The sequence below is a fragment of the Danio rerio genome, chromosome 7 (assembly GCF_049306965.1).
Source record: "Danio rerio strain Tuebingen ecotype United States chromosome 7, GRCz12tu, whole genome shotgun sequence".
In the NCBI taxonomy this organism is placed as follows: Eukaryota; Metazoa; Chordata; class Actinopteri; order Cypriniformes; family Danionidae; genus Danio; species Danio rerio.
In genome coordinates this window covers 26,812,935-26,827,593 of record NC_133182.1, presented here as the reverse complement: position 1 = coordinate 26,827,593, position 14,659 = coordinate 26,812,935, and the positions used below count along the sequence as shown (strand labels likewise).

General features: G+C 36.1%; 1 protein-coding gene across 26 annotated transcripts in view; it reads right to left on the bottom strand.

Moving 5' to 3' along the window:
- tspan18a (tetraspanin 18a) overlaps nucleotides 1-14,659 on the bottom strand; it is an 82,406-nt gene that overhangs the window by 14,238 nt on the left and 53,509 nt on the right. For 5 of the 26 annotated variants that reach the window (XM_073906423.1, XM_073906422.1, XM_068222224.2 and 2 more), the window contains one exon: nucleotides 4,254-4,332. Coding sequence is in view for 1 of the 7 variants with exons in the window: in XM_073906411.1 (XP_073762512.1) it covers nucleotides 61-152 (92 nt within the window). In the remaining 6 variants the exon portion in view is untranslated. 26 annotated transcript variants of the gene reach the window in all.

The window sequence follows — 14,659 nt, the reverse complement described above, 5'->3', positions numbered from 1 at the left end:
TTCTCGATAAAAACATTTCACACTGACTGGTCATGCATGTCACATGCTGACTCGACCTACACGGTGAGTTGTTTGCAAAGGGAAATATGGAGGAGGAGTAGTGAAAACGGGCAGCTTGGTTTAAAAACACCAGCAGGACTGCTGGAGCACATTTGCTCATCTTCACACCAAGACCGACACACAGCCAGCTAAATAAACATGTCCTTTCAGCACTCCAGACCGCAAGCTGTGTGCCCCGATCCCTCCATGAATTCATCTGAGCACTCTCAGCTCTTTTCTGCTCATATGCTCCAGGTGTTTTCAAATGCTGCTCCATCACCTGCGCTTCTTTAATGATGCAAATTTCCCTTTGCTGTGCTGCAAGACAACAAAGGGTGCACAAAAACACTATTAGAGGGTGCTAAAGCAACATAATGAGTGGTCGAATTAGAATCAGGAAACCCAAAATTAATGACCATTTTTATCCTGCCCTGCATTTGCACTCACTATTTCAGCTGCACGTTGATATTTGTTGGGTGTTTTCGCCCCTAGTCTTTTTAGACTAATAAGGTTGATGGTAAGTGCTCCCTCTGTGAAAAATCTAAAGTGTCCCTCGCTGACAATGCACTCTCTATAATTACAGGCCATTAGGGGAATTTAGGTTAATGAAGGTACAGTTCTACATTAGTGCATTGGGTGCTGTGTTCACTTCCCTCAGGTGGCTGACTGTCTCAAAATCTGGCCCTTGAGATCAGGTGGAGCAGTACTCCGTATAATAACAGAGGGACTCTCATATTTTCTGCTGGCTATGACCATCCAGTGTCTCGGCTAGTCTTCTGCAGCTGTGGTCCCTGTAAAAATAGCTCCGAACAGCTGGGCGATTTCACGGGAGCTGACGGTAGATGCCGTGGCAGCGAATAATTCCACCTCTCTTCTCACGGAACGGATCTGGCATAATTCAATAATCCCCTCAGCCTGGGTTCTCCAAAGTAATTTCCTGTGCAAGGCTGCGAGTCAGTCAGGTGTTATAAGTGGCGGAAAGGAAAGGTACCTCGGGAGCCCTGCTAAACTCAGTTAACCCGCAGGTGGAAAAGCAGTTGCATTTGTAAGCGTGCAGAAGGGTTGGCCATTTTAGACTTCTTAGATGAAGTCCACGATCTCAGAAGGTTAGAAGGCTCAGCTCACAAGTCATAAAGCCATTATCACACAGCCACAGCTGACTTTTTTATGAAGGTCTTTAAAGCAGACATCACAATCCAGACAATCCAATAATGGGCAAAAGGAGTCGTATTACATCAATTAACTGGCCCTGAACTATTTCAGTTTGTCTCTTAGTTATTTTAGTCATCAGTGCTGCTTTGTTAAAAGGACATCTGAAGGGCTCCAGGCTACATGTAAAGTGGTCACAAATTCTACACAACACTAATTTATGATGATGGTTTTACAATGAAAATCTAGTCGCCCATGGCATTGGTTGTTTTGCTGTCTATCTATGAGGTTGCACTTAATCATGTCTATAGATTGCATGCTGGTGTTTCCAGCTGGTTAAAATAAATAACACTGTGTGAGCTATTGTGTTCATGAACAAATGACTTGCTATCATTCAGTTTCTTTAAATGAGGTCATTAAAACCATTAATGAACAGGCTAAAAATGAAATATTTGCGATGTGTTTGCTAAAAACATTTATGACAACCATGTATTTTTCTGTGCCTGCAACTATGCTTGTTCTAGCTCCGTTTTCTCAGTTTTTTTTTTTAATGCAGCAATTGATGCAATGCCGTGTGATGAAGTTAAGTGGTTTGGAAAGCTGTTTAAATATAAAATGCCATGTATGTCTAAAAAGAAATATAAGAACGCAACTGTAATCTGTGCCAATAGCCTAGTAATTAGTGCTCCAACCCGAGTTTGATTCCCAGCTCATGGTCCTTTGCAGATTCTTCCCCTAGCTCAGCTTCTAACACTTTCCTGTCTGCAAATCTCCATGTTCCACTTTTCATGTATGTTTCCTCTGGATGCTCTGGTTTCCCCCGCAGTCCAAAGACATGCGTTATAGGTGGATTAAATAAGCTAAATTGGCTGTGGTGTATGTTTGTGAATGTGGGAGAGTATGGATGTTCCCCAGTGCTGGGTTACAGCTGGAAGGGCATCCACTGCGTAATAGCATGTGCTGGATAAGTTGGTGCTTCATTCCACTGTGGCGAACACTGATTAATAAAGGGACTAAGCCGAAAAGAAAATGATTTATTCAGCATGATGAAATCTAGTAAATATCTAAGGAAAGTTATTTTGTGCTAATCCAATCTGATAGTAATAAAGAACTGTTAGTTGTAATTAAATTGACATATTCACCACACAATTGTATTATAATAGTAAAGAAAAAAACAGACCAAGAATTGTAATCAACAATGCTTACTACAGCAAAAAAATAGGAAATAAAGCCCCGTTCACACTGCACTTTTTGCCTCAAAGATTTCCATTCATAGGCATGCGAATCCCGTAGACCAGGGGTGCCCAAAATTCTTTGTATAAAGGGCCAAAAACCAAACATCACGGATAGCTGTGGGCCAAAGATAATTACACTAAACTGTTTTACATTACAGCTGCTATGGATAATGTCCTAAATCATTTTTATAATATTTAAAAACAAAAAGAAAAACATTACTTTGAATCGTACTAACGCAATATAACTTTTTCAATGATAACTTATTGCTATAAAAACACAAACAAGCATATTTATAATAGTGAAGTTTAATGCTGAATACAGAAGTCAAGCAGAATCTGCTTTTGCCTTGATTTTGCTCCCTAAAGTTTTTTGCATTGTCACCTATGCATCAGGTGACAGTATGTACATTTTAAACTAAATTATAGCATTTAAATCGAAACATTTAGTGTAGATTAACAAACAAATAAAAGCTTACATTAAATTTAAAAAACAATCTCTAAACCATCACCATCATTTGCTTTTGTTCAGTTAAAGCTCAAATTTCACACTCTTAAGGTGTTTGCTCATTGAACTACAAAAGGAAACCTCAATACTCCGTCTTATTAATTCCAAAGGGACCTCTTGAACTGTATAGGGGAGCACTGTGAGAGCAGTAGATGAGAGTCAATGACCGGGGAGATAACGGGGCAGGATTGAGCTATGAATTCAGCATCCTGTTACAGAAAAGAACCAATCACGCTCCGCTTCTGCCTCTCATAGAATAAATCAACCTGTCTCAGCTGCCTGGAGCAATCGGAGCATACACATCAAGTGTTTTCACATAGCTCTGGCAAAACACTGGCTTCACGTCTCCCTCATCCATCACAAGACAGCCTCCAACTGGGAGGCAGAGCTCAGAGACAGACAGTATGGAGGATCTTCTTCATCCACTCCTCACACTGCTTGTAAACACTGGTTATAAGCTATCTGAGTGCATTGTGAGGACACTGCTCTTCAAACCATCTGGGCATGTTTTGTCTCAGCTGGCCTTATGAGATCCAGCTCTGGTGTAAGATCTTTCCATCTGTTCGCCTTCTTCTGGTTGTGAAGTACAAACTGCTCATCAAGCAATAGCATTAGGCAACATGTTGCAGATTAAAAGATTATCGTGTTTTCCAACTACACACTGTGACAACTCTATTTTGGGGATGGACTCCACACCCACCGACCGCTTTTGCTGAAGCTTTGCTGTCTTTGTCAGAGGTCTGTAATGCTCTCTGATTAAAAATGGAAGAAGGGGCGTCTGACTAAATGACTGCCTCTGACATTTCTCTCTGATGTGAATTGCAACCCCCGTTTTGACAGCAAATCAATCTGAAGTTCAGCAAAATAAGAACAAGAATACCACAAACTTCCCAAAACTGAGATGCTATGGTGTTACAAGATACTTCACGTGTGTTTATTGGCATCTTCAGTGAGAGTAAGGCCCAAATCCTGCTTCACTCCTTAAATCATTTCCTAACAGCATCTTGTGACGAACAAAATTCAAGTGACAAGCAGTTTAGTTGTCAGCTGTCCTGACATTTTAACCCCTATCTTATTATGCTAACAACACTGTATTTGAATGGTTCTAAAGTTGGGGTTAGGGATTAGGGGAGTTCAGGGCACAATTACAGCATCCTATCACATGCCTCCCATATGAGAATTTCAACATATTGGCTCATCCTGAAAACGTAGCCCTATAAACATTTCTGAAGATCATTGATTATGTAGCTAGAGGTAGTGTGGCTGCATTTCGTCTTTAAAACTAATGATATAGGGAAGTATGCACTGTTCTTTTTCATGCTTACCAGCTGACCCGTTGCCTCTGTATGGATAGCTTTCCCTCTGTTACCATGTGTCCAGTAGTTCGCTATATAGGTTGGCAGACTTGAGACGCAGAAAGAAGTTGACCATGACGATGGGGTTAGAGTCAGGTGAAGAACGGTTCCAGAGGGTGGGTAAGACAATAACAGAAACCAAAAATAAAATAAACAAGTAAATAACAGGGTGAGAACGTGGTAAAATCTGAAAGCATGGTAAAAATTGTTTTCTGGATTCCTTTTTAAAAAACGTTGGTTGGGTTTTAGGAAGAGGGTGGACAGGTCAATCGGTGCTTTTTAAAATATTATTGGTTGGGTTTAGTGAAGGAGGAGGTTCAGTCAGACGATCAATTAGTCAGTCAGTCAGTCGACAGCAGCTTCTGGTGGATTTACGCAAGAACAGCAGGCGCGAATGTTACTCGTAATAGAAATATAAGGTTTTAAAAAGCATACACAGCGGCCTCTGATTGATTCGCGAAAACAAAAAACTGCAAAAATCACACCTCTCCAAAAATTTATATAGGGTGTTGCATTAAAAAATCTGTGTGTGTCTGTTTCCCCCGTCTCTCTCTCTCTCTTCACCCGCTTTTGCTCTCATCACAGGTCCCGCCCTAACTAGGTCTGCGACGTCACTGGGGATTGGCTGGAGTAACGTCTGGCTTCTTTTAAAAGATGGAACGATCAGGAAGAGCGGGGAGGGAGTTGGTTGGTGTATGGTTGTGAAATTGAACTGTTGTTGTAAACATATTGTTAGCCACACTTGTTGGTTGTGTATATCTGTGGTGTGTGTAATTTAGATTTTTGTGTTGTTGTGATCCCTCCAATGTTTCTCCCCCCTCCTGGAAGATTTGTTTTAGACTTTGTCACTGTCACTGTAAAAATATTGTATATAACACGGTTCGAAGCAGTTCGTGTTGGATTTCACACTTTTTCGAACCGTGTATATACAATATTTTTACAGTGACAGTAACAGTAACAAACAAAGCCAAAAACAAATCTTACAGGAGGGGTTTGACAGGGGCGACAGTTTCAGAATGAGCCAGGGTTGCAGAATTCACAACATTAGCACAATCTTATGGGTATATTTTGTCATCAAGATGGGATGCTACTTCTTGAATTAAAGGCAGGGCAATCTGATAAGGTATAGCATATCGACAGAACGGGCACCAGACACAATATGACAGAAACATTTGGTACCACAGCCATCCAGAAGCACATAATAGTGCACTTCACTTCCAGCAAAAAGAATAAGTTTTCCAATCCAATTAATAAACATTAAATCTAATTAATATTATGAAAATACATGCAGAAGACTGGTGTTTTTGGTCAAAAAATGCCTTTCAACATAGAGAAGTAGAAATACTTAAAAACATGACTACTTTAGTAGTAGTTTTTTTCTTAACTACTATCAATTGTAACATCTGTGTAACAAGATGTTAGACAAATAGATCTTCGAACAATGATTTTTCATTTTAGAAATTTTCCAGAAACGTAGGTATGTTTGATATTAATAATGGTTTTAATGACTAATTATCATTTGGTTAAGGTATATTTTATTTGGGGGGAAAAGAGCAACAATTTGATTTTTAGATGAAAGTGTTATACTGTAAAACTGAAAAAGTTAAGGTAACTCAAACAATTTGAGGAAACCGAGTGCAACAAACCATTTTAGGTAAAAAACTAATCCTAATGAGTATTGTGACCTTATTTCATTTGAGTAAACAAATCAATGTGAGCACAGTAAAACCCAATGAATGAAGAGAACTCAAACCAACTGAAACCGATTGCTACAAACCATTTTAGTAATAATCTATAAGAGTACTGCGAAGCACAAAGTGGTAACATTTTAGCTTTCTTCAACCTAATTTAAGTCAAATAGGTCAAATGATGTACAGTAAATGTTGAAATATTTTTCATTTGTGGATGAAGTAGTGTTTGTCTAAATACCTTTGCATTTGCTAATAATGTGGTTTACTAACAAATCTGCACACACTGACTACTGTTAATGCTTTAATGACAATAACCAACAGAAATGTAATCTCTTGTGCACTGTAAAAAGAAACAATTTAACAAATTTGTCATATTCTAAGAAATACAAACCATGCAGCATGCTTTTAACTTTTCTTAGAGGTATGTATGCCAGCATGGGGCTGATTTCAGTAGAATATATTGTGCTTCAAACACTTTAACACTGACATTTAGAAGAAATACAAAGAGAGAAATTGCTCAAAGTTAAAGCCCTATTTCAATAGTGCCAGACTTCTTTATACTTTAAAATCTTTGTTCACACTGATGAAATGATTTTGGAATTGACAATGCTGAAAGAGAGCAATATACTGTGAACGCCCGATCAGACAAAAACATTAATAAGCCAGATATAAAGTCCCACTATTTGTCAGAAAGAACCTATTGTTATAACTGCACTGACCTTTCATTATCTAGTCCTTTTCATGAAACCAAGTTGATATTTTTGGCATACGTTCCTGAACTGAGCCTGACCTAGTAAAGATTGAATTTTTTCCCCCTGGAGAGTCCCTTCGTTCTCTTCCAGATCTTCATTTCCAAGCACCTGAAACTGAGGTCAAGCTGCTATTGCTTTTACCTTTGAAGATTAGCCACTGCAACAAATAACTTCAAACGAATGCTATGGCACGAAATTAAATAGACACAATAATATACTATTTTCTTATTATGACATTAAATTCACAGAAAACGAAAAGAAAAAACATGGTGAAGGAAAAAAAAATCCATATTAAAGAACAGAAGTCAATGGCTGCCGCGCGAGGTGATCTGAATGCTAAGCAGACACATAAAGTGAATTTATAGGATATCCCGCTCCTCTGTAGACAGTTGCTGAAGCCCTTGGGAAGCGGCTGTTTGAGTTCCCATCTCATGTGGCATCAGCACATACATCATAACCTCTGTGTTAATGAACAGCTCTGTGGTGCGGAACCAGTCAGTCAATGAATGCAATTCTGCTTCTCAAAAGAGTATATTGAACTAAAGGCACTCAGCTTAAAGTAATAATAATTTACATTAAAAATGGTTTGCTTTTCTGAGCTATGCCATACAAAATGATGCCAATTTTTCACTGTAATATAGCTATTTTCAGAGCATGCATCGGTAAACTTTGCCATTATTTATGACATTCCTTTCGCCTTCAATCATGCACGGGTCTCTGGACTCTAGAGCAATGTGTATCTGAGGATGATATTTCTGCAGAGTGATGCCTATGTATCTAATTATGTCAAAAGCTTAAGCTACCCAAAAGAGATGCTTACAGCAGTGCTACAGGCAATCAATGCATTTAGGGTAAGAATCGATTTGTTGATTAGTTGCTACATTGATATTCTCACTGCCTCTCCTGAGATTAGGGTTGTGATACTTTAAAGCACGTACCAAATATGCAATAGAATTAGTATGTGGCAACATTTTTGTATCTATATACAATTGAAGTCAAAATGATTAGCCCTCCTGTGATTTTTTTTCCCAAACATTTCTCAAATAATGTTTAACACAGCAAGGAACTTTCCACAGTATTTCTTATAATATCTCGTAATAAGTCTTATTTTCCTTATAAGTCTTATGTTTTAAAATTTGTAAAAAATATTTTAAGGACAAAATTATTAGCCCCTTTAAGCTATATTTTCTTTCGGTAGTCTACAGAACAAACCATTGTTATACAATAAGTTGCCTATAATTACCCTAACCTGCCTAGTTAACCTAATTAACCTAGTTAGGCCTATAAATGTTACTTTAGGCTGTATTGAAATGTCTTGAAAAATATATAGTAAAATATTATTTACTGTCATCTTGGCAAATATAAAAGAAATCAGTTATTGGAAATAAGTTCAAAAATTATTATGTTTAGAAATGTGTTGACAAAACTCTTCTTTACGTTAAACGAAATTGGGGAAAAAATAAACAAGGGGGAAAAAATAAACAAGGGGACTAATAATTTAGGGGGGCTAATAATTCTGACTTCAACTATATACATATACACAGTATATATTATATATAATAATAAGCACAAATTTATAAGTAATAATACACTTAAAAATGTTTGTCTAATATGGTAGGGGTGTAGCCGTATTCAACTGTATTGTACAGTGAGTTCTGAATGAGTCAAATAGGCTCACTTTCTATATTCAAATATATTTTTGCTTCCATGTATTCTATAAATAAAACTGCCACTTTTCTAATTAAATAGCATAAATATATATATATTTTAAACCCGCAGGCTAATTAACATATTTCACAATCTAAATCATAATATTAAATAAGTAATCCTATTTATTTTTAAATAATATTTATTTTTTATTCAAGACTGTATGGTATAGTTAATGCCACATGAACTGTAATGTGTTTTATATTGGTAGTTCATTTTGAAATAAAAATAGCAAAATATTCCATTTTCACTGGAGGATACAGCTGTGATGATGAGGTGAGCACTGAGGAAACCCAATTGCTCCTCCATAACATTGGGTACAAGTGATACAAGTGTATCTATAGCAAAGAACGGCAAATAAGCAGATATTATAATAATTTATTGATAAACACACACCTTCTTTCTTTCTCGCTCTGCACAGCTGTGGTTTGCTGATCAAATGAAAAACAAAAGAGGGGAGGAGCTGAATTCTGCCACTATTTTCATATAAAATTTAAAGAGAAATGAGGCAAAAATTTAGCTCATCAGCTAATCACAAAAGTTTTAGGGGGGCTGAGTAGAAATATAGGGGGACTACAACCCCGCTAAAATAGGCCTAGCAACGCCCATTGAACAAACCGTCGTTATACAATAATTTGCCTAATTACCCTAACTTGCCTAGTTAACCTTATTAACCTAGTTAAGCCTTTAAATGTCACTTTAAGCTGTATAGAAGTGTCTCGAAAAATATCTAGTCAAATATTATTTAATGTCATCATGGCAAAGATAAAATAAATCAAGTATTAGAAATCTCTCCATTAAAACAGAAATTGGGGGTAAAATATAGGACTAATAATTCTGACTTCAATTTTATATATATATTATATTATATATATATATATATATATATATATATATATATATATATATATATATATATATATATATATTATATATATATATATATATATATATATATATATTATATATATATATATATATATATATATATATATATATATATATATATATTTATATATTTATATATTTATATATATATATATATTTTTTTTTTCCTTTATATATATATATATATATATATATATATATATATATATATATATATATATATATATATATATATATATATAAATAAAAAAGAAAATGTACTTGTAAATTTAAAACAAAATATAATGGAAAAAAATACAAATGAAGGAAAAATTTCAGTAAAAAGTTGTAAAATGGTGCATGCAAGTGAAAGTAGAACAGAAACCTGATTTTTGTGATTAACTGGTTTCTGAATATGTGAGAAGTTTATTAAATGCAGCAAACTAATCCAGACTGTAACCAGTAATCAGGCGCTAATCAAATTCATTGCAAAACAGTCCAATCAAGCAAATAAAGCTAAATGAATGATAATCACAAAACAGGTGTGATATTTAAAACATTAATCAAAACAGCAGGCGATAATTATTGACAAAAGCCTTTTAAAGGAAGGAAAGCTTCTAGATTGATAGATAATCTGTTTTACAGATTTCCTTCCCCTGATAGTTAAGCATCTATATTATCTCAGGTATAGGTTGTGCAATTTTGGGTTTACTGAGAAATGTGGATGTGCTGAGATATGTGAGTGAGCAGTACTGCATCAACTCTATTCATCTAACATCTAACTATTATTCATTCATTCATCCATTCATTCATTCATCCATTCATCCATTCATTCATTCATTCATTCATTCACCTTCCTTCACCTTGGTCCATTATTTATCAGTTGTCGCTACTGAGGAATGAACCATTAACTATTCCGGCATATGTTTTACACAGTGGATGCCCTTCCAGCTGCATCTCAGTACAGGGAAACACCTATACACTTCTTCACACATGTACTGCTACATTATTGCCAATTTAGTTAATCAAATTAACTTATGGACTGAGCCACTATGCTGCAAAAATTATTATAACTTTGTTAAATTTGGTCTGATTTAATTAATAACTTCTTTTTATTTCTAAACCATGTGCTGCAGTTTAAAAGCAATAAAAATTATGTATACAATCTGCTGCTGTTTAGACACCAATGGAAAAAGGGTTCTTTGCATTTCAAAAAAGGATTGAGTAACTTTACTTTTATTAATTATTAGAAGCTCAAAATGCAACATATTAATAGATAAATCATTCACAATAAGATGTGTGAACACAGAATTCTATTTAAATCTTTAACTATGTATATGTAAAAAACAAACAAACTTTGATTTGATGAATAATTCTTTTTTTATCTAGCACAGTCCCATTGGTATTCAGGAGCTGTTACTCTGAACCGCACAAAATGCTATGACCTTCAAATGATGTGCTTTGACTCAGACGTTAGGTCAGACAGACAACAATGATTTTTTTTTTTAAGTGAAAACGCTGACACTAAAATACACCAGAAATGTGTACACTGAAAATTCACCTAGTATAAGTCCATATAGCATGACATTATGGAGGACAATGATATAGTGGAAATATCATGACAACCAGTCAAATCACATCAAAAGTCTAATCAAAAAAGAAATAATTTTTAAAAATGCTGCAAAAATCTAATAGGATATAATAAACATGAGGAATTTATTTTAAAATGCATAAATTGAAATGAAAAACTCTAGATACTTAAAAAGTTAAACAGTTAATAAATATTAGGCCATATATATGGACATTTTTATAAACAAAGTATTCTCTGATTTTACTGTGAAAAAAAATCTCTGTCCAAATAAAAACGCAAAAATGCACTGTGATGGGATTTGTGTGTGTTGAGCATCAGTTAAAACAACGTTAGCACCTGTCAGCTTTAATTGTGGGAAAAATGGGATCATTTTTTTGAGCTTTTGTTAGCTAATTTCATCTTACGGGTTTAAAATCATTTGGTGGGATCAAAAATCGGTGACGTAGCACAAATCTGCTAGTGGAGTGATGACACGTCGGTTTATCATTATTATTCCTAGTCGAGTTTTCTTATACTTATATATTCCTGAGAGCATGTGCAAGCAGGAAGGCAAAGCAAACCTGCCAAGCAGTGAGACCTAATATGAGACCGCATCTGCGAACGCCAAGCAGTATTTAGCCATTTGAGGGATGTAACGTAATGCATTTGTTTCCATGATTTATGGGGTTTGTTGCAAGTGTTTCCTTGCAATGCTGTCAGGGATGATACAACAAAGCTCTTGGTTTTGTATAGAAAGCTGTACGAGAATTGGAGAATGGAGGACTTTGTCTTTTATCAGTGGGGTTTGTTACCATTCAGACACATGGCCAATATCCGTGCTGCTGTTGTTTAAAATCCTCCAGATTACCAGCAGGGCTAATGGTTGGAATAGACAGGGCAAGAGACCTGCTGCACTGCTATACACTGTGTTTGCATTCAGACCCGGGGATTCAGGAGGAGATAAGTGCTCATTCGTAGTGTTTACATGATTATCATTATAATGATGTAACAAATTGTGGTTATGTTTATATGAAATTATGACTAACAAATGTAGCAGGGCATTACATTTCTGTTTATTTCTTTGCTTTTTAACTTTGAAAACTATAAAATCATGGGTCACCTCATGGTTTGTGTCTCATTTTGTGAACCAACAGACGACTGTTTTTCGCTCCCCTCTTTTCCCCCTGCTCTGCCAGCCACACCCACTGTTTCCTCTGCTCGCAGCACTCCACGCCCATTATGAAGCATTTTTTAAACAAAATTCTGAGGCAGACTTATACCGAAAGAGGGGGATTTCATGGCCTTTTAAGGGTCACCAAACGAAGAATTTAGTATGCATTGGTTGCCAACGTGCGAAATCTGCCTTATTCACATGTTCTGCATTTGGTGTGAACCCAGTTGTGTTGGCCAATCAGAAAGAAGAAAACAGCATGCATGCTAATGCCATGAGGTAAAAACTCCAGTTGTAGTGTCCACATGACCACAATTTACATAGTTTTAAAAAATCTTCACCCTGGCTGGAGTTTTTGGAACTCCATTTCAGTGATCCGAGTCTATTTTCGTGTGGACAAATAGCGAAATCGCACAGACAAAAAGTTTGGTTTTGAAAATACCGTGTTCACTTGGAAAGGGCTTTAGTTTATAGAGCAGTTTTCTACATTAAAATATTCATATTCCTAAAATAGGCTTTTCATTAAAATGTGAAGGACTAGACTTGATTATGGCTCAAGAAACATTTCAATTAAGTAATTATGGAATAAAATAATAAAAGAATGAAAATTTGTGTAATTCGTGTAATACAAGATTTTTTACCATTAATTTCGGTGCATCATAAATTAGTTATAGGCGGTCTCTCTCATTCTTTCTAATTTCCTCCAAATTCCTCTCTATGACAACGGAGAGAATAACAAGTCTGAAAACCTCGCAAAAAAGAGCAGTGCATGAACACTAACATCGTCTGAGTGTTCCAATAATGTTCCCGGCTCTAATTATTCTAAAAACAAGGAGGCTGTTGGTGTCGGAGGGCAACTGAGTGCTATCTGCTAACTGACAGACATTGAACTGTGCTGTTCTTCATCATCTCTAGAGGATACCAGTCACAGTCTGAGAACAAGACATCTGCCAGAAGACATCCAGTTCTTTCGACGACATGCTGAGAATGCTACAAACATGTACGAAAGCAGGGGAATTTTAAGTGCATGAAATGTTTGCATTCTAATAAACTTCCAGATTGCCATGACACTCTTTCTGGCATGCAACCTCGAAAATGCATGAATTTAGCAACGAAAATCTAAACATGATGGAAAAACTTGAACATTAGCTCTACTGAATGTCTGCTAACACCCCGTTGAGATAAGGTTTGACAGACGCCCAGAGCCAGAGGGAGGAAAAAAAGAGCAAAACTGGAAGGAGAAGTATTGATAAAAACCCCATTAGAAAATAGCCAGCAGGAAACCTTCTTGCACAAAACCCTTTACTCTTGCACAATCTGCTCTAAATAGCAACAATAACACGAAGGAAGCAATGCAGAACAGTGTTAAAACACTTCAGACTGCACTTCAGTTTAGAGAAAGTTTACAGTACTTTGAGTTCTTCAAAAAAATTTTGCACTTTTAGAGGAAGGAAAGGGGGAAGACAAAACAAGTTAAGAATGGGAAAAGGCTATTTTGAGGTACACAAAACCAGAGATTAAATGTATTCTTGTTCTTTTTGTACCTTCTAAGAAGGGCTGGATTTTTGTAAGAAGCCACAATATTCTCAGCCTGAGAACGACATTCTTTCAGTGTCTGAAGCTGCTGATAGATAAAACCATGGCAGTCTCTGCTAAAAAACTAAATTGAAAAAGTACTTTCTGATTGCTCTTCAAATGGAAAGTCCACAGTCTTTTCTCCCTTTGCTGTAATTTTCTTTTTTCAAGACTGTATGCTGAGAGCAGCTTTAGTTTTTTCTGATGCGTCATCTAACTGCACACACACACACACACACACACACACACACACACACACACACACACACACATATACACAAAACAATAAAAAAATGTAATTAAAGGTGCTGTATGTAAGTTTTTGACTCTAAAGCATAAAATGTCATAATATGTTTGCAGATATTTAAGAAACATGCCAAGTGAACATACTTGTTTATCTGAAAACAATGCTGAAGTCAGACATTCTGCTTTGAAAATGTGTTTTGCGTGCCGGAACTCTCAATTAATCAATTATATTTCAGCACCCCGGGTTGCCTTAGTGGAAAACCGCATTTTTCATTCATTCATTCAGGCTCTAAAAGCATGCGTCCATGACCGAAATGCGACCTCTGGTAGACATTAGCAGACTCCACAATGAGACGCAGATTCAGAGTTCCACATGAGGTTATTAATTAGCAAATAATATAAATATTACAAACGCAAACATTAGGTGAGCAGGTTACATTGTAATCTTGTGTCCTAACAACATGCTCCATGCTGAGATACGCTGCAGTGATGAGCAATTTGGCTGTTTGCACCAGACGAAACACGACAGAAATTTAAATACAGCCATTCTGAAGCACAGAATATGCACTCACTCACGAAATGGTAAGGTTTGTAATCCGATTAATACATAATAACCCTCTTTAACATTATTAAATGTACATGCTAAATCACTGTTATGTGTTGGTTTTAAGTCTAAAGTTCAATTTCAGACGATTTATTTTATTTTCAATATCTGAGGTGAACTCTCTGCTGCTATTTTCAGTAGTATGGCAATAAATGTTATGTAAAATAGCATTCAAACACACATTATTAGCATT